This window comes from Podarcis tiliguerta (assembly GCF_965153285.1).
Source record: "Podarcis tiliguerta genome assembly, chromosome: 8".
Taxonomy (NCBI): Eukaryota; Metazoa; Chordata; class Lepidosauria; order Squamata; family Lacertidae; genus Podarcis; species Podarcis tiliguerta.
Window position 1 is genome coordinate 16,621,420 of NC_139541.1, and position 26,201 is coordinate 16,647,620.

At 49.7% G+C, this 26,201-nt stretch overlaps 1 protein-coding gene across 17 annotated transcripts in view; it reads left to right on the forward strand.

Annotated features, from left to right (window-relative positions):
* The window catches only part of SAMD11 (sterile alpha motif domain containing 11), a 317,376-nt gene that overhangs the window by 281,052 nt on the left and 10,123 nt on the right, over positions 1-26,201 (forward strand). For all 17 annotated transcript variants that reach the window (XM_083453809.1, XM_083453803.1, XM_083453810.1 and 14 more), the window contains 5 exons: positions 268-418; positions 11,606-11,721; positions 13,235-13,313; positions 15,037-15,734; positions 25,979-26,103. In XM_083453809.1, the coding sequence (XP_083309935.1) occupies positions 268-418; positions 11,606-11,721; positions 13,235-13,313; positions 15,037-15,734; positions 25,979-26,103 (1,169 nt within the window). The remainder of the gene's footprint in view (positions 1-267; positions 419-11,605; positions 11,722-13,234; positions 13,314-15,036; positions 15,735-25,978; positions 26,104-26,201) is intronic.

Below are 26,201 nucleotides of genomic sequence, written 5' to 3' on the forward strand. Positions count from 1 at the left end.
CTGCCATATAATAGATATCTAGAATGGACCCATCCAAAACCCCAGAGAGCTGCTGCCAATCAGTGCAGACAAAACTAAGCTAGATGTACCAATGGTCTTGGCTAGGTTGAAAGGCAGCCTCCCATACAAGCAGAAAGTACTTCGTGTATGTTCAGAGACTCTTCATCACAAGCCAGGAAGCAGTGAAGCTAGTTCACATCCAGGCAGGGTTGGGACTCCCATCTAGCACACCAGCTTACTTAGGGTTTTCTCCTCCTCCCTCCACAGATCTCCTCCGGGCACGGCAAGAAGTGGCAGCTGCCACCGCAGTGCGCAACCCCAGCACCATGGAAGCGCATCTCCCTTCTGCCAGCAACTCGTCCAGCCAGCGGAGGAAGCAGGGGCTCCCTCAGCACCGGGATTCACACTTCACCGAGAGGTAGATTGCAACCTTTATGGGGCCTGTGTCTCTTCCCCACCCATCTACCCACTTCCTTTTCTGGCTCGTGCCCACCCAGCTGAAATTTGTTTTGGCATGCTGGCAGGTGGGGGGGGGGGTTCCTTGAACTACTTGAGGGTGTAAGTAGCACATGGATCACTGGTAGATCAGAATCGAAATCGAGGGCTGGTGTGAATCCTGACAGCGGACTATTACCCAGTTTGCTCATTTGTTTGTTTGTTTTAAGCATGTTTACCCCACTCTCTGGTTGACCAAAGTAAAAAAAAGATTCCTAGGCAGTGGCCCACAGGAGTAATTTGGCACAACAGAAAGTGGGGGGAGCAACCAAGCTGATCTCTCCTCTAGCAAATGTTTGTTGCTCTTGGAAAGTGCTGGAAGTTAGAGGTACAGCCATGAGGGCAGAAGCCCTTTGAGGGTCACCGGATGCTTCCTTGCCGTAGAATTTCTCTGGGTTTTCTGTCAAACTTGGCCTAAGTATGGTTTGAATCCTGGAGTGAGAGGATAAGAGACTATAGCTTCACACCTGTCTTGCATGCAGGAGGCCACAGGTTCAGTCACTGGCATCTCCAGATAGTGCTGGGAAAGGCCCCCTGTCATTCAGTATTGCCAGCACTGACTGGCAGCGACTTTCCAGGGACATTCGCAGCCTTACTTGGAGATGCCATTGCAGGTTGAACCCTGGGGCCTTCTGCATACACACAGCAGGTGTTCTGGGTGGATCTGGGCAGGCAAAGGTTTTTGGATGGCTGCTTCTTCCAGTGTGCCCTGGGGTGTGCCTGGTGTAGCTTGACTGAAAATAAGCAGGCTTCTGAGAGAGGGGGAGAGGGGGAAAGGGAGAGAGAGCAAGGGTGTGGGGGAGATGTACTTTGCTTGACCTGCCCCACAACCACCCCCAAAGCAGGCAAAACATTGTGGAGACAGATCTGTCAGGAATGTGGATGTAGGGGCTGGTTTCAGCTCTGCATGTCAGCAAGGAAACCTCACCAGCTCTGTGTGGGCTGGAAATCAGCCAGATGACTGGCTGAAAGATCACTTTGGTGGAGCCAGAGGAGGAGGGAGGTAGAATGCAAGGAGCATCTGAAATGGACCCCTCTTGTCCATCACAGGTGGGCCATTTCAGCATCCTGACGGTATTTTGTTTGTGTGTGTGCATATTCCCCCCTCCCTCCAAACCCATGAGCTAAGCTGCATTTAGGAAGATAGGGAACTGCGTCTCAGTAGCATCAACACTGACTGGCAGTGGTTCTCCAGGGTTGCAGCGAAGTAACATTCCCTCAGGGACGCGGGTGGCACTGTGGGTAAAACCTCAGTGCCTAGGACTTGCTGATCGTAAGGTCGGCGGTTCGAATCCCCGCGGCAGGGTGAGCTCCCGTCGTTCGGTCCCAGCTCCTGCCCACGTAGCAGTTCGAAAGCACCCCTAAGTGCAAGTAGATAAATAGGGACCGCTTACTAGTGGGAAGGTAAACGGCGTTCCGTGTGTGGCTCTGGCTCGCCAGAGCAGCGATGTCACGCTGGCCACGTGACCCGGAAGTGTATTCGGATGGCGCCGGCTCCCGGCCTCTTGAGTGAGACGAGCGCACAACCCTAGAGTCGGTCACGACTGGCCCGTACGGGCAGGGGTACCTTTACCTTTACCTTAACATTCCCAGACCTGCCTGGAGAGACCAGGATTTATACCTGGGACCTTCTTTGTGCAAAGCTGATGCTCTGCCACTGATCTACGGCCCTTAAGACATAGGAAAATAGAGAGCTGCCTTATGTTGAGTCAGCTAGGTAATGCCAACACTGACTGGCAGCAGATCTATCAGGTTTCAGGCAAGGTTCTTTCCGAGTCCTACCTGGAGGTGCTGGGGTTTCAACCTGAGACTTTCTGCATGCAAAGCAGATGCTCTGCCTCTTTGTCCTCCCTTATGACAAAGGAGCATAGGAGATGCACACAATGAGAGCATGGGTCCATCTACCCCAGTATTCTTGATACTGGAGGGGGCAGGTGTGCTTCCTAAACAGCTTTTCATCCAAGTGGTGACCAGCCCCAGGCCTGCTTACCTTCTTCAGCAAGCCTGCTGCCTTTAGCTGTTTAGGGGAGTTTTTAATGTTTGAAGTTTTATTCTGTATTTAATGTTCTGTTGAAAGCCGCCCAGAGTGGCTGGGGAAACCTAGCCAGATGGGTAGGGTAGAAATAATAATAATAATATAGTAGTAGTAGTAGTAGTAGTAGTGGGACGCGGGTGGCACTGTGGGTAAAACCTCAGTGCCTAGGACTTGCCGATCGTATAGTCGGCGGTTCGAATCCCTGCGGCGGGGTGAGCTCCCGTCGTTCAGTCCCAGCTCCTGCCCACCTAGCAGTTCGAAAGCACTCTTAAGTGCAAGTAGATAAATAGGGACCGCTTTATAGCGGGAAGGTAAACGGTATTTCCGTGTGCTGCGCTGGTGCTGGCTCGCCAGCGGCAGCTTCGTCACGCTGGCCACGTGACCCGGAAGTGTCTTCGGACGGCGCCGGCTCCCGGCCTCTAGAGCGAGATGAGCACGCAACCCCAGAGTCGGACACGACTGGCCCGTACAGGCAGGGGTACCTTTACCTTTACCTTACTAGTAGTATTACTATTACTATTACTATTACTATTACTATTACTATTACTATTACTACTACTACAACCTTCAAACCAGACCCTGGTGTTGTTTTAATGATAATAATAAATAATAAACTTATTTATATCCCGCCCTCCCCGGCCGAATTCTGGCTCAGGGCTGCTAACATCAGATACCATTATTCCCTCCTGTCCAAAGTGTTCTGTGTGGCCAAAAAGCTTGCTTCATGGCTTTGATTTAGTGGCAGTGGGGAGGCACATTGGAGACATAATATATATGCCCTAGCTATAAAACACTTTGCCCACCCCCAAAAAATCATGGGAACTGTAGTTTGCTAACATGGCTGAGAATGGTAGCTCTGTGAGAAGCAAACAACAGTTCCCATGGTTCTTTTTGGGGGTGGGGGATGTGCTTTAACTTTATGGTGTGTACGCAGCCACTGAATTGAGATGTTTAAAGGGTTAATTTTTCCTCCTCCCCCCCGCCCCGCCTTTTGGCAGGGTCCTTTATTTTTTTTTAGTCAACAAGGTCAATCAAAGCTCCTTTTGTGTGTGCCTGGACTCCCCCAAAGGGCGTGGGTGTTTGAAACTGCAGGTAGGCAGAGAATTGGGGGAGGGGGGATAGCGGTGGTTGGATGACTGGGAGGGGGGGGCAGACAGAGTAGGGAGATCGGGAGGGGCAAGGCCCGTCCCCCAAGACTCTGGGCTTGGAACAAAACTGCAGGTAGATTTATGGTCTCTGCCTTTCCCGGGAGTCAGGCAATAATGCATGTCGTGATGGGGGGGGGGCACAGAAAGTGGGGGGTGGAATGGAAGCGTCTTGGCATGGTGCTAAAATTCCATTTCAGCTTCCTGTCGAGAACCCGCAGGGATTAGGTCAGTTCACGGATGCAGCAGCGGCAAGAATAATTAGCCACTGAAGAATTCAGCCATTAGCTGGAGGCAGAGAGGGAGGAGGGAGGGAAGAAGAGGCCTGGCAGTGACTCGGGCTCCTTTTACGAAGGTGGCACTGCGGAAAAGAGGGGGTAACCAGGATACTCCCCCCCCCCATGCTAGGGCTGGAGAAGGGGGGCGGGGAGTAAGGCAGTCAAGCACAGGTACAAAGAGCTGCCTTCACTCTGAGGAACTCAGGTTAGTCACATTTATTTTAGTGGGTCTGCTCAGAGTAGGACTTAGTTGGATGCAACTACAGCTGGGTATTGAAAACTCCTAATAACCACAGGAAGCTGCCCTTCACACCTCTAGAATTGCGCCACTCAGCCAGCCCAGCTTACGGCACCTGCAGCTACCAGGCCCCTTTAGTCTGCAGCTCTCTGTTCTCATCAAAGACCATCCTTTCACATCTCTTGTCAACCTGGAATCTGAATATAGCGACAGAGACTGAACTGGGTGCTGGCTTTCTAAACAAATGCAAAATAAATGTGGAAGGGCTTTGGAGCCATCTGCAAACAGCTCCCAGGTTTGGTCCCCAGCATGTTCAGGTAGGGCTAGGAACATCCCCTGCCTGACACCCCAGAAAGCTTCTGCCAGCCAGTGCAGACAGTATTGAGCTGGATGGTCCAGTGGTCTGACTCTGCATAAGGCGGCTTCTGGGTTCGGCCCTGTTAGAAGTGCCCCATCCTATCCCAGTAAAGTGGGGAGCACGGTCTCAGCCCCATCGCACCCATTCTTGTTACAACAATTCAGAATAAAAAGCAGTTAAAACAAGTAACAGTCACAGGAGTAAGGTGGGTCCTGAAAACAGGCACCACAGGTGTGAGAGGCCAGGGTAAAGAGGTGCATGTACACACGTTGGAAACAATTTAATGAAGGTGCAAGAGAATATAATGAAGGTGCCAAACGCACCTCTCTGCAGAGGGGATTCCACAGCTAAGGGCTACCACAGAGAACATCCTCTCCCAAGCCACTACAACCCTTGAACTTCTGAGGTCAGTGGAACCACCAATATAGCCTCCTCTCTTGGCCCCCCAAAGGCCTGTGCGATCTTTCAAATATTTGGGGCCTCAGTCGAAAAGACTTCAGACGCTAGCATGGTCCCAGAAACAAACTGGCAGCCAGTTTTTGAGAAGCAGGGTGCAGCCTTGCAGTGGCTCTTTACCCTGCCTTCCTACCTGCCTGCAAGCACATCCTAGAATTTAGCCCTCTCCAACTCCCCTCTTTCCCTCTTTGTTAAAAGGTAGCTCTTAAGCCTGCGGGGAGCTTGTGATTGGGGAAGAGGAGAGGGGGTTAAAAAATGCAATACACCGGGTTTTTAACGGTATAATGTGTAACCCCGTAATGACTTAAAGTATTGATTATTTGAAGGCCATTAGCGCTTATTGTTAAAGAAAAGTCAATACTTTTAAAGCCTTGTGAACCATTTGTCTCCTCTTAAAGGACATATCAAATTTAGCAACATGCAGTTAAAATCGCCTAATACCTTTGCACGCCAGCCGCTGGCTAGTGTGTGTGTGTGTGTGTGTGTGTGTGTGTACACGTACACAGAGAATCATTACAAATGCTGATTTGTTTTCTCAATGCTAGTTTGTCACATGTCCTTGGGTGTGTACCCAAAACCCTACCCATTTGCCCTGTATTGATGGACGAATGCCCCCTTGGTTTTGTGATCATACAAATTACTACACCAGTGGTGGACCTGTCACACTAAAACTCTCCACCACATCCTAAAGATGGTGCTGTATTGCTATGGTCTGACTTTGACACACACACACGCACACACACAGAGATAATTGTGTCGGCTAAAATGAGGGAGGGAATCTGAAATTCTGCCTAAGAAGCTGCATTCTGTGTCCCTGTATATATAATGCAAACAGAAGAGATTTACATAATTGCTCTCTACATGTTTTATTTTGCAGGTCTTGGTACTTTCCCATAAGTCATTCATTTTAGGGCAATTATAGGATTAAGGAGAAAAGGCCTGTCGCCTGGGAAAGCCTGATGCAGCCACCCCTTTCCCCTTAACTTATGGAGTTTTGGGCCATACACTTTTCAAGACTTATTTTTTCAGCCATAAGGACTAGAAACTTATGTGTCCCCCGTTTAATGACAGGTGATATTCTCAAGAAAGCTACCTTGTGCCAGCTACTTTCCTAGACTCGCAACATCCCATTCACAGCCCTGTGTTCTCTTGCTGAATTTGTTCAGTCTGTGTCCTTTTAATTCTTCCAAAACCTGTGCAGCCAGGGAGGGAAGGGAGGGGGGGGGGAACCCACAACAGCAACAAACCACAGCATAACTTTCTCCAGCCCCATGGCAACAGCTCCCCTCCCTCTTATCTTGCTGGCAATCACACCAAGCCCCAGAGTCACAGCCAATCAATGTGCCCTCAAAGAGACAGAAAAACAGGCTCTGCTGTAAATAGAGTCTGGAGCCAAAAAGTTCACACAGGAGAAGAGTCAAGAGTCTGCCTTGCACAGAAGAGGGGAGTGAAGAATAATCCTAGCCAGAGCACCGATATCACTCTGACCCACTTCCTTTGGAATTACATTAAGTGTAGTCAAGCTGACCTTAGATTTTATATCGGGGCGTGGGGATGTGTCCATTATTTATTTAGTATTTGTTTATAAGGTTTCTTACCTGCCCCCTCACCGCAAAATCCCAGGGCAGGTTGCAACAATAGAATCTGCAACTATGAGAACAGATTAAATCATTGCAGTTCAGAAGAGATGTACAACAGTTCCACATGGAACAGAACAGTATAAATTGAGCAAAAGAAGCGGGTCTGGCAAAACAAAAACACCATAACTGCCGAAGGGCAGGATAAAGAGGCGTGTATTCAGCACATGTGTACAATTTTGGAGCTGGCATTCCCTGCACTTCTGCAGGTGGCGGAACCACAAATAAGCCCCACTCCCACGTCATTTATGGCACCTAAGGGGGTCACTAAGAAAGGGGACAGTCTGTCAGGTATTAGGGCTCCAGATGCATGAGTGTCTTGAATTGGGCCTGTAAATGCAGAGATTGTATGAGTTCTAAATGGAGCCCCAGCCAGTAACCTGGTCATTGCATTTTGGACCAGTTGGAAGTTTCTGAGTCGTCTTCAAGGGCAGCCCCATGTAGAGCACATTGCAGTAGTCTAGTCTGGAGGTGACCATGGCCAAGTTATCTCTATCCAGAAGGGGGCATAGCTGGTGACTATCACCGCCACAGCCAATTCTAGTGACCTTCAATTTTTCCACCTCCGTCCATTTCCCCAGTTTCTAAGGGAGTTGTTGTTTCAGCAGTGAAGTTGCTCAGAGTGAAAACTTAGATGGAAGTGGAGGCACCACCCCAAATAGGGTTTGGAAATATTTCTGTCTAAAACCAGAGAGCCACTGCCAGTCAGTGTTGACAGTGCATGCATGACTCAGAACGTCCCTCACCTTAAACCCTGGATAGCTGCTGCAAGTCAGTGCAAACAGTCCTGGGCTAGGTGGACCAACTGAACTGACTCCGTATAAGGCAGATTCTCATGTCTTAATGGGAGTGCTCAGGGGTAGGACACCTGCTTTGCATGCAGAAGGTTCCTGGCATCTCTGATGGCTGGAACCCTGGAGACCCACTTCCTGCCAGTGTAGTCAATACTGAGCTAGGCAGAACCAGTGGAGCCTGACTCTGTCTAAGGCAGCTCCCTGCGTTCCTCTGATACAGGAGGCGAGGTGTTTCATTGGCAAACGGTAGGGTGGGAGGAGTCCGATGGAACCAAAAGACTGGCCTAACAGAAGTGGAGGCTTGTTCCTGGCAGAAGGTGCACTTGGCAAAGAGGCACACAGATGGGGAAGGGAAAGGGGGAGATGGAGTCTGGGTGAGCAGCAGGCCCTCGCCGGATGTGCTTATCTATGCGAGACACACGTGCGCACACACTTGCTGCCAGTGTTTACGGGAGGGCAGCGATGGGTGGGGTGGGCGAGGATGTGCCTGCTTGGCCACAAAACGGTTAAGCGCCACTTGATTTCCCAAATTGCTTCTTATAAAACAAGCGGCACGTCTGCCAGGCTCTCGTCTCCCCATGATTACAGCTAATTACGATTGAGCGGACGCGCCTCCCGGCCCCCGCCAGGCCGCTTTAATTGTCCGTTATTCATCCGCTCGGCTGTCCGGAGTGGCAGCGCACTTGGCAGCCCGGCGACCGAGGGCCCCGGCTAATTGTGAGGCCTCGGGGATTAGGGCAGGTGATTACACACTTCATGGTGTAATTACATAAGCATCGCTTGGCTGCTGCCCCGGCGCTGAGCCCCGAAGGTCATGCGCCGCGTTACCTGAGATTAATTGGCGCTGCCACTGAAGTGCGAGGCGCTGGCGGAGCCGTTATACGATTAGCATTAACATTTCAACAGCGACGGATCGATCCGTGGCTCTCTTCCAGACACCGGGAGCTGTGCAATTAGTTTAGAGGAGAGCTCAGGAGGGAGGGAAGGAGAGAAAAGCTGAAAGCTAGGCGTTGGGGGGGGGTGGCAAGCAAGAAGGGGGGACGGGGAGGGATGGACAGAAGGGGAGCAGGGGGGAGCGAGCAGGACGAGACAGACTGGAAGCCGGGGGAGAGGGACAGATGGGGAGACAACAAGGGGATGGAGACCTGGGTCTTGGAAGGGGAGAATTTTAATCCACTCAGTTATAGCTCTCTTTGTGTGTGTCTACACGCACGTAGTATTTGTGCAGTCTCATTAGAAGGAAAAATTCTCCACTTCTGTTTTTATCTCACTTGGTCTCTGAATGTGTGTTGATTGGTGTGTGTGTTTCTAAATGGTCTTGTGAGATGAGATTTTACTCCATTTAGTAGTCCCCTCTTGTTTAGTATGGGTAGGGGGTTAGTTTTCCTCCTGACTGACAGTGGGTGAGTCTGTCTATTTTACTTCTTTTCGGTTTTCCCATTTCCCCTCCCAAAAAACCCACAACTTACATTCATTTTACCCCATTTCTTCCTTACTTTGCAATTTGTTTATTTGAAAAAAGAACATGTTGTTGATTCCGTTTTTGAATCTCTTGTTGCTGTTGGAAAACAGAACAGTAAAATTTGGAGATGTGCCTATTTTGAAGAATAGGCAGGTTTCAGTTTAGGAACTGCTTGGCATGAGGAACCTCGGGCTCAGGGGCCAAATTTGGCACTCAAGAATCTTCCCCAGGCGACTCCCCGCACCGATCCTGCTGCACACCCTCCTCAGGGACTTTTGCATGGCTGGGTTTTTCATTGAACTGCAGTACAGTAATGTCTCTTGAATTCCTGGTTGGAACACGGAGAGACGTGTCTGTGTCTGTTTCTGTAAACTTCTGACTTTTGTCCGGCTATGCAAACACAAGAATTACACCTGTTGCTCTGGCCCCACCCACCTCTGACATGTGGCCCCTGGGTTTCCTACAAGCGAGTGTACAGCACTGCAGCTTTAATCACCAGAATCCTCCCCCCACCCAAAGTACATTATTTGGTGTTGAGAAACATCCATAAGCTACTAATGATTGAAGAGAGAGCCTGTGCTACTTTTGTGTAATGAGCCGGTGCTGGTTTGGAGGGGGGGACAAGCAGGGTACGGCTCTGGACCCATGCTCATCTCCCGGGGGAAGGAAACACATTTCATGCTTGCTGGCTCCTTGTCATCTTTCAAGCAAATTTTGCCCTTTTAAAAATAAATGTCTGTTCCCAGTTGAGAAAAACCCAACATTCCGAAATCGCTGTGGCTTCCCGGGCTTATTAGCTAAAAGATTGTTAGCCATAGATGTTTTGTCCGGTGGGGAGTTTAGCTGGTTACACTGGCATTAGCCATGAGAATGTAACTGGGACCTTCCATCCTGTTCTCACAGTGGCCAACCAGGTGCCTCTTCAGGAAAACCCTGAAACAGGACCTGAGCTCAAGAGCAGCTCTTGTGATTCAAAGCAGCTGGTATTCGGGGTAGATTGCCTCCAGCTGTGGAGGCGGGACATAGCCATTGCAGCTAGTTAAATGGCTCCCTTGAGTGTGCTCTGAAAGCCCATGCGTGGAAGGAAGCCAAGGGGAGCTGCCTGATCTTTTTTGCCAGGGTGGGAATCCTGTGGCCCTCCAGATGCTGTTGAACACCAACTCCCATCAGCTCCAGCCAGCATGGCCAGGGATGATGGGAGCAGTTGGCTCCCCACCCTTTCTTTATGATGTCTAAATCTGAGACTGCGCAATGCCACTGTGAACTGTTCCAGCAAACACCTGAGAATACAATACATAGAACAAATGCGTGGCAGTTGAGGGGGTTGTTTGGGCCATTGGGAGAAGAGTGATGAGCTTCCTGAATATTTGGACCAGTAAGAGAATGTCTCCCAGTCAAGACTGGTCCAGACAGTATACCAAGGGAGCTTAATTCACCTTACAGGTGTTTTACAACAGGTACAGTAGGATCCCTGGCCCATGTTCAGCTCTCGGCCCACCAGGGGGTCCAGTTTGGCCTGTGAGGTAATTCCCTCCCCCTTACCATACCTGCCAATCAATCAGCTGACATCGGCTGGAGGGCAGGGTTCATTCCTGCTGAGTGCTGCTCCACCACTTTGTTCATCGCAGGGAACATGAAGGCAAAGCAGACCTTTTCCCCACCACCATTTGACAGGTGAGCGGGACCTCCCAACCTATCAGTCAAATGACATCATACTGGTATTGGATGATTGGCAGGTGGGTGTCCCCACCCACCTGTTGTAAGTTAGAGGAGCAGAATGATAAGATGTAGGCCACTGGGCCAAAAGAGGTTCCCCGCTCCTGCTTTACAAGGAAGGGTGAGAGATTTAAACTCCACTTTGTGTTTTCATATGTTTGTCCCCGCCTCTCCTGGTTAAGCTCACCAGTTCACTGTGGGTTGCTTAGCATGCCCCTGTGTTTCTGTGCTGAGCCAGGAACATGTCAAAACTGTGTAGCTTCTACAGATTTGGTCAAGGCCACATCCACACCCTACATTCAAAGCACAACCATGCCACATTAAACAGCCATGGCTACATCACCCAAAGAATTCTGGGAGTTGTAGTTTGTTAGGGGTGCTGAGAGTTGTGAGTAGACACCTGTTCTTCTCCCAGAGCTACACTTTTCCTAATGATTAAACCATGGGTAGGCAAACTAAGGCCTGGGGACTGGATCCAGCCCAGTTGCCTTCTAAATCCGGCCCATGGACTGTCCGGGAATCAGAGTGTTTTTACATAAGTAGAATGTGTCCTTTTATTTAAAAAGCATCTCTGGGTTATTTGTGGGGCCTGCCTGGTATTTTTACATGAGTAGAATGTGTGCTTTTATTTAAAATGCATCTCTGGGTTATTTGTGGGGCATAGGAATTTGTTCATTTCCCCCCCCAAAAAAAATATAGTCTGGCCCCCCACAAGGTCTGAGGGACAATGAACTGGCCCCCTGCTGAAAACATTTGTTGTCAACAGTAGTTGAACAGACAGTCCCTCTTCCCAGGGAACTCTTAAGAGACTGTGAAAGGGAAGAGGGGCCTCCTCATAACTTATCAAACTACAGGTCCTCCCAGGATCCTTTGAGAGAAGCCATAGCTGTTTAAAGTGATGGTGTAGATGCGGCCCAACACTCCCCTCCCCCCCCCACCACACAAGTAAAGTGCTTAACTTCCCTCTGCTTTGTGTTGTTTTTCCCTTTAGGGAGATGTCCCATCCACCCCCTCTTCTGTCGCCTCAGAACGCTCCTCACATTGCATTAGGCCCGCACTTGAGACCCCCCTTTTTAGGAGTACCTTCGGCCTTGTGTCAGACGCCAGGTGAGTGTTCCTGTCTGTGCTGAGGATTATGCCATGCAGCAAAATGTTCAAGGAGCGAGGGAGGTATGCTGTTTTGGTGTTCTTCCTTTAGCAATGGACAAATCTGTCCATTTCAGTTTTCTCTGGTTTTGTATCCCAACTAAGTTTTAACTCAAGATGGACCTGGTGAAATCATTGGACCTAAGTCGTGGCCACTAATTTCAGTTTGTCTCCTGTTGAGTCGGACATGCATTGGCTACAACCTTCCATCTCCCACTTTTTTTAGTTATAATTTCAGTCTTTCATGTCAGTTTGCAATATTTTTCTCTTTTTTAAAAAAAAAAGTCCTCATGAAAATTTGTCAGCATTTTTGTGTGCAACTGTGCTAACTATGTACACATTCTTTGTATGTGCTTTTGCCTAGCACACACGTTTTTGTATCTATATATTTTCGCTAATATATTTATTTTCATTCAGATGTTCCCTTAATATATGTGCCTTTGTGTATATTACTTGTCTGGAGAACTGCATTGCAAAAATTCAGAGAAGTACGGATTTCGAAGCACAGCTGCCTGTGTGATGTTTTTGGAATTGTAAATTAAGTAGTTTCCAATTTCCCCCTCTGTCATCCTTCATAGTCAGAAGGCATAGTGTAGAGGTGGAGTGCATGCTTTTGAATGCAAACAATCCAAGGTACTAGCCCCTTGCATCCCCAACAGGATATTAGGGAGCAGGGCTGAGAGAGGCCTAGGAACAGGACTGAATCGTCAAAAGGCTGGATTTGAGTGCAGTGGTCCAGGGTTCTGGAGTGGGGGGAGATCAAAGACCTGTTACTATTTCTGCTGCAGGGTCTCTGTGCCTAGCGTCCTAGCACATCCAGTCAGCATGAAAAGGAGAGCTTTATAGCCACTGAGAAGAAGTCTTCTAATCCTTTGTGCTGATTTGGAGCCAATCAGAGTGAAAGGAGTTGAGTAAGCCAGTGAAGATTGACTCCTAGGGTCATTCTGGAGAAGGCATTTCGGAAGAACACCAGGGAATTGTTGTTCAATATGCTCCAAAGTAGGGTTTCCCAGATTTGGGTCTTTAGCTGTTTTTGGACTACAATTAACATCATGCCTGACTTCTGGTCCTGCTAGCTAGGGATGATGGGAGTTGTAGTCCAAAAACAAGTATGGGAAACTTCTCTGAAGCTAAGCAGTTAGGGACACTGCAAACAAGGGGCTTCTGTTTCAAGGGAAGGGTGAGCAAATTTTATTATGTGAAGTGGAACTTTGGGGAAAACGCAATTCAAGTCACTCCGAAAGAAGTTATTGGAACACTCCAAATCATTTGTCCATGTATATGCACAGAAAATAATAGATCTAGCTGAAATGCAGCAGAAGGAGCTCAGCATTAGTTGTTGCAATGCACCCCTAATTATTATTATTGATTGACTATTGTGAAGGGATGGTACACTTCTGAAATTAACACTACCGTAGTATTTCTGAACAACCATGCATTTGTGTTAACCTCCGGATCTTTCCCCTCCCCACAGGTTACGGGTTTCTACAGCCAGCCCAAGCGGAGATGTTTGCACGACAACAAGAGATGCTGAGGAAGCAGAACCTTGCCAGGTTAGAAGCACACAGTTGATGGAGATGGGCCCCAGCTCAGTGGGAGAGCATCTCTACGTGTAGATGGTCCCAAGTTTAATCCCTGGTATTTCCAGGTTGTGTCAGGAGAGACCCCTGCCTGGAGAGCTACCACCAGTCGGTGTAGACAATACTGAGTTAAATGGGCCAATGGCCTGACTTAGATGTTGGAAGGGAAGGGAAGGGTTGTAGTTCAGTGGTAGATCAGTTGTTTTGCATGCAGAAGGGTCCCAGGCTCAAGCCCTGGCAGTTCCATGTATGGCTGAAAAGCACCCCTTCCTGGCACCCAGGAGAGCCACTGCCGGTCAGTGTAGACAGTAAGTGGACCAAGGATCTGATTCCGTGTAAGACAGCTGGGGGGGGGGGAGAAGAAGGAGGCCCACTCCCTTTCTTCTAGCTCAGGGGTAGGCAACCTAAGGCCCGGGGGCCGGATGCGGCCCAATCGCCTTCTCAATCCGTCCCGTGAATCAGTGTGTTTTTACATGAGTAGAATGTGTCATTTTATTTAAAATGCATCTCTGGGTTATTTGTGGGAATTTGTTCATTCCCCCCCCCCTCCAAAAAAATATATAGTCTGGCCCACCACATGGTCTGAGGGATGGTGGACCGGCCCACGGCTGATAAAGGTTGCTGACCCCTGTTCTAGCTAGAGCTGTGGGAGGTGGGGGCCTTGGCCATGAATTCATCCCTGATCTCCCATGCATATCCTTTGAGAAGGAGAGATTAGCTGGTATGCTTCATTGAGCCAAAGAGTTGGAGGCCGTGCCAGACACGTTTATCATCGTTCCCTTCCAAGGGCTCTCTCCCGGACAACCTCCCTTCCCCTTAAGGGGGAGAGATGGGAGGCTGGGGAATCTCCCTGGGATGTGGGAGTTTTGGAAAGCGTTGCAATTTGCCTGGCAGTGCCCCCCCTCCCACTTTGTTTTCCCCAGGTTAGACTCCAGCTTCCCCTTTCCAATTGGAAGCAGGGAGAGGGGGAAGCGGAACTGCCTGGGTGATGCAAGGATGTCGGGGTGGGAAAATATTGCTGGAAAGGGAGATGGATAAAACTGCCTTCCAAGGGTTAGTAGACCCATTGAAAATAATGGATGTGACTCAGTTGCGCCCATTAATTTCAGTGGGTCTGCTCTGAGTAGATACACCCAATACGCATTGCTGAACCACTGCTGACCGCAACATAAAAATACAGGTGAGAACACAAAATACATAATAAAATAAAAACAAACCAATAACACCCCCCCAAAACACATATTTAAAAAGCCATAGAATGTTAATCAGCCAAAGACCTGGTTTTTGCCTGGCGCCTGAAAATGTGTTTTGAAGGCACCAGGCAAGCCTCCCTGGAGAGAGCATTCCACAAATGGGGAGCCACCATAGAAAAGGCCCTGGTTCTTGTGTTACCAACCGCCGGACCTCTCATGGGGGAGGCACATGAAGAAGGGCCTCAGATGATGTAGTGCTTTGAGTTTGTGCAAGTATCACACTCCATTTGTATTCAGATGGGTTCCCCCCCCCTTCCCTCAACAACCCTGCGAGGTAGATCACTTTCACACCCCATTTTAATTGTGGGACACTGCAATTTGGAGACGAGGGGGTATTTTACCCACAGCTGCAAGGCGGGTCTGTGGCAGAGAGCTAGGACTCTGACCCTGAGCCTCTCAGTTCCTCCCAAACCCATCTCACCCATTTGCCTTCATCCATTTAGGCTTGAGATGTCTGCGGAGATCATCCGCCAGAAGGAGTTGGAGAACCTCCACCGCCAGCGGCTCCTGGCCAGCGACCCGATGAGCTTGCACCCGGGCCTGCCGCCAGACCACCCAGCCCTGCGCAACGTCCACGACATTCCCGAGGGGCACCCGCTCCGTGACGAGCTCTCGCGGAGGAACGCCATGTTGGTGCTCCGCCATAACAACACCCCACTCCTGTCGCTCAACCACGGGGTCCCCAGCGCCTCCACCACCCCGCCCAAGGAGCAAGGGAGCCGGAGGGGGAGCCGGAAGTCCACACACCACCGGGCCGAGGCGCCTGGCCAGAGCGAATCCAAAGAGCTGTCCGAGAGCCGCCCCCCTGACGGCAACGACGAGGAGATGAAGGACTCTGAGAGCGACGCCGACGTGAGCGAGGAGAAGCTGGACAGCACGAAGGCCGAGAGCAGCAGCCTGGCTGGCGAGCTGAAGGAATGCAAAGAGGCAGCGAAAGCCTGCGATGGCGCCAAGGAACTGGGCGATTTATCTGCCAGCCAGAGCGCCCCCTGCAGCTCCTCCAGCGCCGAGTCGCCCAGTCACCTCCTCGGCCCAGTCATCAACAAAACCGAGGCAAAATACCTCCCACCGGCCTCACTCCCACCTCCGCAGCCGCTGCCATTTGGCTTTCCGTACACCATGAGCCCCTATTTCCACACAGGTAAGTGGCGGCGACGGTTGTCTGTGGAATTGGTACTTTAAGAACGCAAGCAGACGTTGGGAGCCTGCAGAATTTTTAGGTGGAGCGTGCCTACGTTTGCAGAGTTTGGTTCACAGCCGTACCATGTGCTGAAAGCATTTGCACTCCTTTAAAATTCATGACTCCCTTGGGAACTGTAGTCTGATAAAGGTGCTGAGCTTCACTGACTTCCCAACACCATTAATAAACTACAGTTCCCAGAATTGTCCGTAGTTGCTAAAAGTGGCACAAAATGCTTTAAATATATTGTGTGGATATGGCCATGGATTCTGGATTTGGAGGGGGTGCTGTGGAGAACCCCTTCTCTCTCTCTTCTTTTAACATGACAACACCCACCAGCCCAGTATTTCCACTTTCTTAAAGGGTCTCTGACTACACATAAGCTGTGGTTCTGCTCTGGCCAAGAAAGGTGATCTGATACACGTTTAAATTAAAGAGGAGCAGACCTCTCTTTCCTTCTGATTTGTTTGGTTATAAGAACCTTTTTTCTCATACAGTATTACTGTTGTGTTTCTTTTATTTTCTTGTTATTGTTTAATTGTTTCTGACGGTGGCATTGTGACATATTTGGGTTCTGTAAATCCTGCCTTTTACCTGTATGGCTGTGTTTTTAATTCAAGGAGGCTACGTCTATCAATGGCTACCAGCCACGATGGCTACGCTCTGCCTCTGCAGTTGGAGGCAGTAATGGCTCTAAATACCAGTTGCTGGAAACTGCAGGTGTGGTGAAAGTGCTACTGCACTTGGGTTCTGCTTGCAGGCTTCCCACAATGCACCTCCAGTTGCCCACACTGAGAACAGGAAGCTGGAGTAGATGGGCCATTGGCCTGACCCAGGAGGGCTCTTCTTGCGTTTTAGGTTTTTTTATCTGGTTGTTCTTAATGGCTTTTAAAGTAAGTCCTTTTGGGTCACTGTAAGAAAAGGGACTTAACAAATAATAACAGCAATGAGCTTCCCAGGCCTTTTCAACAGGCTGACTTCCACCCAATTCTACCCTCTCCTATCTATGAGGTGCTAAAAAGTGTTGTTAAATGTTATAATTTATTTAATATGTGCTGATTTTTGTACTGGGCAGGGGGGAGACCATTTGTATCTTTTGCTGGCAGGGGAGAGATACCTTGGGCCAGCTTTGTGACCCTAAACATCTCTTTGGATATATTTCAGGACCTAGCTGAGTTGAGTTGATATTTGTATTCCGCTCTTCCAACAACAAATGTTGAAAGCTGCTCACAATAGCATTTAAAACAAAAAAAATTGCAAACACTGTAATATCAAACACAATAGCATATAAAGCAAACAATAGCAAATTCATCAACACAATGAATACTGTTCAGTGACTTATGAAGCTGCCTTATATTGAGCGAGACCCTTGGTCCATCTATCTCAGTGTTGCCTATACTGACTGACAGCAGCTCTCATGATTTCAGGCAGGGGACCTTCTTAACCTACCTGGAGATGCCAGGGACTGAACCAGGGGTCTGGTGCATGCAAAGCAGATACTCTGGCTGCTGGGCTTACGGCCCTTTTGTTCCAGAATCACCCCTAATGTCAGCTGTTGTTTGTGTGTGCATCCAGCTCTAGTTGATGCTTGGCAGGTGAGGTGTGGTTGAGTGGGTTGCAATGCGATTTCATTGCCCTTTTGGTTTTGCAAGGTCAGCCTGGCCTTGCTTGGAAAGCCCTCCTCCAGGACAGGTGTTGATAAATTGCTCGGCAGGCGACAGAGAAGGACCTGCAAAAATGATTATGGGCTTTTCAGGATTTGGAAAGGAATAGGTAAAGGTGTTGTTGTTAAGATGTATATACTGCCCTTCATCAAAAGATCTGAGGGCTGTTCACAAGACATGACATAAGTATAGTTGAGCTGGATTTGGGGGGCACCTTTTTAGTCCTTTCAGAATGCTTCTTAACCATCTCAGTGTTTGCACCCGTGGTATTTTGTGTGCACAATTGCCTTTGGAACTTTCCACTTGTACACCTCCCAGGCATGGGCGTTCCCATGTTTCAGAGCGCACATATTGTCTTCTTAATGACAGCTGTTCTGGCTTAGGTTGATGAGAGTTGTAGTCCAAAACAGCTGGAGGGCACCAGATTGGGGAATGCCATTTCGTGTGAATGAGTGCCGCCATAACGCGAGCTGAAACTTTCAGGCTTGTTTTCGAAGCCTCTGCTTTTCCTTCCTCCTGTTTGCTACCTAGCATGTTCAGCCAGGGAAAGAAAGAGGGAACATGAACTGAAGTGGGTTGGTGGGGGAGGGGGGAGGGAGCTGCTTTGGGGAGAAGAGATGGAGGCTGTGCAAGCCACTTGGGTGATGGAGCCGTCCTCCTTTCAAGAAGAGCTCATCGGGTCAAGGCAAGCCCGCCGGCACTCGCCACCAAAGGCGGGGCAGAAAGGAGTGATTTCTTCCTGACAGATGGTTGGGTGTGATGGAATATCCCCAGCCACCTCAACAGATGAGGCGGCTTGGCAAGAGCGTTTCCTTACTGGCTGATTAAAAGGGAAATGTGGGTTTTTAAGAGCGTGCAGAGCAGGGCATGGGTCCCAGATGGGCAGGGGCGAGTGAGAGGAGATGCTTCTCCGAGCCCTGATGTAGCTTTTTCTTGGCCATATCAGTTCCTGTAACCCCTCCACTGTGTTTTCAAAGCGTGTTTCAGCTGGGGGGCTTTGAATGCCTATTTGTGATTTAGGCGTTCCTGGTTTCTCCTTTTTGGTGTACCACGAGGCGTTCCTGGTTTCTCCTTTTTGGTGTACCACGAGGTTTGTGGAGCTGGGACATGGGGCAGGAAAACAACGGCTGCTAGAACTGTAGCTCAGTCTGATGTCCACACCACGCATTTAAAGCACATTACTTCCCTCTCCCCCCCCCCCCCAAAAAAAAAAACCTGTCAAGGGTGCTGGAAATTGTATTTCTGTGAGTACTAAGCTACAATTCCCAGAATTCTTTGGAGGAAGCCATCCACTTTAAATGTATGGTGTGGAGAGAGAAAAACAGCATGGGAATTGTTACTAGGGCAGAGCTTGGGCTCATTCATGGACACTTGTTTCCTCAACATTCTTATACAGTGGTACCTCGCAAGACGAATGCCTCGGAAGACGAAAAACTCGCAAGACGAAAGAGTTTTTCGTTTTCTGAGTTGCTTCACAAGACGGATTTCCCTATGGGCTTGCTTCGCAAGACGAAACATCTTGCGCCTTTTTTTAAAAACCGCCAATGCATTCCTATGGGAAACCGTCAATACACAGTGGTGCTTCACAAGACGAAAAAACTCGCAGAACGAATTAATTTCGTCTTGCGAGGCACCACTGTATATCTTCACAGCACCCATGTGAGGTAGGTTATGCTGGGCCAAGCTGGGAAGTGCGGAAAAACAGTGATGGGTTAAGTGACGGAAAATTGAAATGGCACATAGAATCATAGTCCAAGCCCCTGCATTGCAGGAATCTCCACTAAAGCATCCATGACACATGGCCATCCAACCTCTGCTTTAAAAAACCTAAGAAAGGAGAATCCACCACCTCTTATGGGAGTCTGTTTTACTGTCCAACAGCTCTTGCCGTCAGAAAGATGGGCCTGATGTTTAGTCAGAATCTCCTTTCTTGTTACTTGAATCCATTGGTTCGAGTCCTGGCCTCTGGAGTAGGAGAAAACAAGCTTGCTCCATCTTCCATGTGACACCCCTTTAGACAGGCTTCCTCAACCTCGGCCCTCCAGATGTTTTTTGGTCTACAACTCCCATGATCCCTAGCTAGCAGGACCAGTGGTCAGGGATGATGGGAATTGTAGTCTCAAAACATCTGGAGGGCTGAGGTTGAGGAAGCCTGCTTTAATATGTTTGAAGATGGCTGTCGTGCACAGAGTATTTTATTTTCAGCAAAATGGTTTTTGTGTTTGTTCTGGTGAGAGTTACAATGAAACTTTGTATGCTCAGAAGTTTGGGGTTTTTTTCGTCATTAACAAAATCTAATATCGTAATAAATTTAATAAGGGTTAGGGTTTGGTCCATTAATTTCAGAAAGTCTTAAGCTCAGTAGGGCTCATCTAGATACAATTTTTAAAAAGATGCCGCAAGACTAATTTTGTGATACCTTATTTGATGTGTTGCTTTTTGGGGGGGGGGGGAATAATAGAATCATAGAATTTTTGAGTTGGAAGGGACCTTGGAGGACATCTAGTCCCACCCCCTGCAATGCAATAAGGAAGAGGTTCCTTATTTTGGGCCCCCAAAGTGCTTTCATCCAGTCTATGCCTTCACTCTTGATTCTCCACATTTCCCTGAATCTGCCACTGTGTCCATTGAAAAAGGTTTGTGCACAGGGTGGTAAGGCAGTTCTATCACCGGTGGCTTGTTCACACATGCAAGCCAACTTTTCTTGGGGAGGTTGTAACTCAGTGGCAGAACAGAGATGCAGTATCTTCAGGTTGGGAGGGGAGAGATCTGTGTCTGAAACCCTGGAGAGCCGCTGCCAGTCAGTGTAGACAGTACTGTTCTAGACAGACTGATGGTCTGACTTGGTAGAAAGCTGCTTTCTGTGTTCATAATGATGCATTCCCCAAGAGACAACGTGCGCGTGTGAGTCTCGTGTGTGTGTGTGTGTGTGTGTGTGTGTGTGTGTGTACATGGCCTTGCCTTCATGCTGGGGATGAAAGCTAGATAATGCAAGCAGGAAGATCCAGATAGCGGCTGACGGGAAGATGGAGGGCAGAAAGGGGAAAGGGTAGAGATTTAATATCCGCAAATGATCCAGGAGGCTCTGAACGAGGCTGGCTGCTTTCCAGGGAGGGGGAACAGTGGTGGTGTTGGAGCAGGCTGGGGGGGGGGACGAGCCAGGGGGAGGAGGCTGGCTCCTCCGGCACTTTGGAGGCGCAGAGCCATTTTCTATCCCCAGTGACAGAAAATTATCGACACGGCAGTCGATTGCCGGGTCAATTCCCCAAGCTGCCTTATGAAAACCCCAGCCGCTGCCAAAATGACCTCATCTCGTTTCAGCCGCGCACCTCTTCTCTCATACACCGCCACCCCCCTCGCCCACTTGCCCGCCGGCCGGCCCCGTCCTCTGGAAAAGGTGAAGGATGGAGCCAGCAAACAGCTAAAATCTTCCTATCGATCTGCAGTCTGGAGAGCAATTAACGCCAGCCTTCCGGGGCCGTTCGGTGACCTCTCCCGGCTCTCGGCAGGGCAGGGGAAGAAATAACAAGATGGATTAAGCCCCCGTCCCGGCTCTCTGTGTGGGTCAGTGGCATGGGCCCCATGCAGAGGGAGGGAAAAGGTGCCTGGTCTTTATGGCTTGTTTGGCCTCTTGGACCCACATTGGTGGGAGAGGATAGGAATCTCGCGACCTTGAGGAAATTAGCAGTCCTTTGCTAGGGACTGGTGTGGGCCCCACCTCCAAAGCAATGGTGGCTGGTGGTATGTGGGGTTCTCCTCTTCCCTGCTGAGTCCACCACCATCCACAAGAAGGCAGGCAAGTGCTGAGTGTAGACTGAATTTGGTGGGGCAGCATCCCACTTGCCCTAGTGAGCTATCCTTTGCAGGGTAATCACTCTTGCTCCCTTATAACCCAGCCCTGCGTGGCAAGCAGTACCCATGATCCATTATAAGCCCCTTGACCCACACAACTATTAACATAGCTTGAATTCTAGCCAGTATTAGCAACGGCATGAGCTGTAGCTCAGTGCTAAGAACATCTGCTTCGCATGCAGAAGGTCCCATGTTCTATCCCTGAGTAGGGCTGGGCATGTCCCTTGCTTGAAACCCCAGAGAGCCACTGCCAGTCAGGGTAGGCAATACTGAGCTTGATGGACCAGCTGCCAGAATAGGCAGCATCCTATCCTACTACATCTTCAGGGAAGAACTGTGGCAAAAGGCTCCAGGTTCAATCTCCAGCATCTTCAGGTAGGACTGGGAGAGATTCTCTGCCTGGAACCCTGGATAGCTGCTGCCAGTCAGTGTAGAAAACACTGGGCTTAGTGGACCAGTGGCCTGACTCTGCATAAGGCAGCTCCCTCTCTTCCTGTGCATTAATTGCTGGGGATGGCAAGTGGGAGAGTGTGATGGATTTTGCTCAGGTCCATTGTGGGAAACCAGTTGCCAGTCTGGGGCCAGTGTCTGTGGTCTAGCAGGGCCCTTCCTGTGTTCTCCGCATCTTGTGGGGCCAGAGAGAGATGCTTTGAAACTTCTTGCTTCTGCCCGCACATACTGGCATCCCTTGAGAGAACCGGGTGTGAGAGCTGTGTGGAATTAATTAACGAAGCTGTTCAAAGGAGTCCTCTGAGCCCAAATCCTGGGAAGCTGAGCGTGAAGCATGTGAGAGGGAAAAGACGTCAGCAGGGAGTTGCCTTGCCTTTCTCCTTGTGGGCAGTGGTGCTGATTTGGCCCAGAGGCCGAGAGGAGGAAAATGGGCAGAGGCAAGGAGGTGGGCCCATTCAAGGTGCCAGTGCCAACCCCCTCCCCAATTAAAATCAGGAGCCTGACCTGATGGGAATAGAATAATCGCCTCTTTATTTGCAGAATGCAAAGGGCAGGCTTCCAGGTGCCTTTCCACTGTTTTGGACCACAACTCTCATCCACAGCTCAGTGATTGAGCATCTGTTTGCATGCAGAAGACCCCAGGTTCGCTGCCACTCAGTGTTCGCTGCAAAGAGATGGACCACTGGCCTGTCTCAGTAAAAGGCAGCTTCCTATGCTTCTGTGTCTTAAGGGACAGACCACAGCACGATGGCAGAGGGTCTGCGTTGTGTCCAGCTTCACTCCCTGGCAGCTCCAGGAGAGACATCCCTTGCCTAAAACCCTGGCAAGCTCCTACCAGCCAAGCTACATAGACAAAATGATTTGATTCGCAGCTTCCTGTGTTCCTTTGTAGTTTTCGTCCAAAGCAGCTGGAGGGCACAAGGTTGAGTAAGAATTTGGGCTTTAAGGCACCAAACCAGCAAGCCTTCTCAGTATCCCTGGATATAACCCCCCCCCCCCCCGGGCATGGGTCAGTTTTTCCTATTTAACTGGAGTCTGTGAGAGGAGAGTGGTGAAGAGGGAGCTTGAGAGAGAAATGCGCTCCTCCTGAAAGGAGGGTTGGTCAGCTGAACCAGGCGTATTTTTTGGGTCTCTGCACGCTGTGGCTGTTTGTCCTCACAGAGCTTTGACCAGTTCTTGTTTATTTTGGCAAAATCAGGCATCTCCTCTTTCTTGCCCCCCCCCCCACCTCCAGTAACTGCCAATAAATCACTCTGTCTTCTGCCCACCCCCCCAATCCTTCAGCTCAGAATTTTTTACGCCAGCAGACATTCTCTCCGTGTGTTTTCCTGGTGACTGCGAAAGGGAGGATGAACTGTCTTGAGATAAATATTTTGGCAGGGTCTGTGTTTGTGTGGCTGTGTGGAAAATACTTGTGGATTCTTACAGGCGAGCTCAGGGGAGAGTTGGCACACCAAAAAAAATGTGTTGGGGAGTGCCTCTTCCTCAAGAAGAAGAAGAAAAAATATTTTCCTTCATGGCAAATGAAAGAATTCGAATCACTTGCCATGGGCACCTGATGTCAGGAAGCTGCTTTATCCATTGGTCTGTCGGATCTCCGTCTACACTGACTGGCAGCAGCTATCCAGAATTTCAAACTGCGAGTCTTTCCCAGCTGAGGGGAAGAGGAGGATGCCTGATGGGAATCTGCATGAGTTGCTGTTCTGAGCATGATTCCTCCTAGTCTGCCCTTCATCCAGTTCTGGGAGCTACACTGAGGTGCCGCCAGAACTCTATTACTGTCCAGGCTAGAAGTCCTCTTCCCTCTGAACCTTTATGTACAGAGTTTATTTGACATAGGTTATACGGAGGTTAGACTACATCCAGATACTTCCTCATCGCTTCTATAACCACAAACCTCTGCCTTGTGTATGTGTTTCTAAGTGTATTTGCTGCCCTGGGGCAACAGTACTTTCTCTGAATAGTTAGGCAAACCTGGTTTATGCCTGATCCCTCCCACAAAATGCTGTCTAGACCAGAGGCAACCTAGACTGGGGAGAAGAGTTATTTCGGCAAAGTCTTGCTTGCTTGTGCTCAGTGCAGGAGCTGTCCTAGTATGGAGAAAGTTTGTTTAACCTGCCCATTGGCGGTCAATGGGTGCTGGAAGTAGTGGTGGGAGAAGAAAGGGAGGCCAACAGTAGGCGGAGCCAGAGCCAATGATAGGCGGAGCCAGAGCTTGTGCTTTGCCATTGAACGCTTTCTCTGTGTCTTGAGCAAAACCAGGTTTTTTTTCTATCAGGCTTGGTTAAAAAGTTGGCAAGAGAAGCCAGCCCTGAAATTGGAGGCTGGAAAAGCCCCTCTGGAAAACAGCTTCTGGTCCCATGGAAGGGTTCGATCGGAGCACTGCCCTATTTTTCCTGTGGGTCCGGAGCGATGCCCCCGTTGCAGAGCCAAAGTGCTGAGGTTCAAGCTGCCCAGCCGAGTACAGAGGAGGAGGCTCTCCTCCGTTCCCATCTACTCGGCCGAGCTGCTATCCTTGGCCGGCCTCTGGAAGCAGGAAGTGCATCATTTGGAACCAGTTGGCTGTTACTGCCAGATCCCTTCGGAGACGCTTGCTTCTCCGGCTGCAGATGGAGGCGTCTCGCCGGAGCCTTAGCTGTGCCTGGAATAATTGAGTTCAATTCCACTTCCTCTATTTACCAAGTCAGCGCCGCGCTCTTTCAAATGGGTGGGTGGTGGGGAGGGGGAGGGAGAGAGAGAGAGGAAGAAAGAGAGAAAGATCTCCAGTGTTTGGCAAAAACAGCTTCAGGTCTGAAAAAAATGCAAGTCTCTTGGATTAGGAGATTACTAAAGAGGTGAATGTCTGCCTTCACTTAGGCTGCGTACACACCATACATTTAAAGCCTATCCCATCCCCAAAAGAATCCTGGGAGCTGTAGTTTACCCCCTCACCAATCTACAATTCCTAGCACCCTTAATGAACTACAGGTGCCAGTTTTAATGCAGTGGGTGAGATGTTCCTTAACTGTATGGTGTGTACGCAGCTGAAGATCAAGGGTGACTCATAACCTGTGGGCCCTCTGGTTGTTGGACTCTAGTTCCCATCATCCCTGACCATTGGCCAGGCTGGTAGGGGCTGATGGGAGTGGGAGTCCAGCATCTGGAGGGCCACTGGTTCCCCATCCCTTCTCTTAATTCATCTTAGGGCAGTATACAGACTTTTGAATTTCACAGGCATTCTCGTTTCACTAGCAAGAGTTCTGTCAAATCTGGCAGATTTCAGAGTTTTATAAACAAGTTGATTCAGTGAAGGCTGTTGGGTCCTCCTCAAGTCTTGTTGACACTGTCTGGCAGTGGCTCTCCCAAGGTTTCAGATAGGGGGTCTTTCCCAGCCCTACCTGGAGATAACAAGCGATTGAACCCAGGATTGAACCCAGAACAGCGGGTGCGCTTATCACTAAGCCATGCGACTGGCATTGCAGTTTTCTGTGATAACAAGCTGCCTGACAGCAGGTAGCATTTCCATCCCTCTACCAGAGAGCTCTTCAACCTGTTCCCTAAAAGGAAGGGGGCTGCCTGTTGTGTCTCTGCACGAGTCTCTGTTTTGAGTGTGCCTTCTTCCAATCGCTCAGGTCCTGTCCCTAGCATCTCCAGGTAGGACTGGGAGAGAGATTCCCAGAAATCTCAGAAAGCCACTTGTAATCAGGGTAGACAATATTCAGCTGGATGGACCCAGTGGCCTGACTCAGTATAATGCAGTTTCCCATGTTCCTGAAAAGCTGCCACTTCCTTGAACTCCTTTGTTGTCCTGAGCACATACTTAGAGGTGGTCAGAGACCTTTGCTGGCTGGCCTTAGTGGGGGCTGTTGGTGTTGCTTTTCAGTTTGCAGCCCTTGCTGGATTCTACTCCCCCCCCCCACCTCCCCTCCCTTGACTGCAGCTGAAGAAAATTAAGCACATTGAAGACATTAGTTGGAAATGTGTCACCCCCCCCTACCCCCGCTGTCATTCTTTTGGCTTCCCCACCCTCGGGGCTAGGAATCTCCGGGAGGCCTCGGCGGGCAAATTGACCCTGCCTGGTGTTTTAATTGACAGTTCATTAAAGATGGATGTGTGGCTGGAGGAAAATAATGCAATGGGCAGCAAGGGAGGCCTGGCAGCAGTGTGGCTGTCCGTGTGGGACTTGCGTGATTTATGTTTCCTCTGCCCCCCTCCCGCCCCAATTTCCCAACTCTCTAAAAACCTTCTCCCCCATTCCAGGCAGCATGGGAGGTCTCTTTTTGGATGGTGAAGACAGCCCAGCGCTGGAGGACGTCAGCAAGTGGACAGTGGAGGACGTCTGCAGTTTCGTGGGCGGTTTGTCCGGCTGTGCCGAGTACACTCAGGTAAACTCCCAAATATTCAGCAGGGGAGGGGAAAACCCGGGGCTTTGGGTTCTTACTTTCTCTGCAAATCAACAAGGCCAAGAGTTGCTTTCAGATTC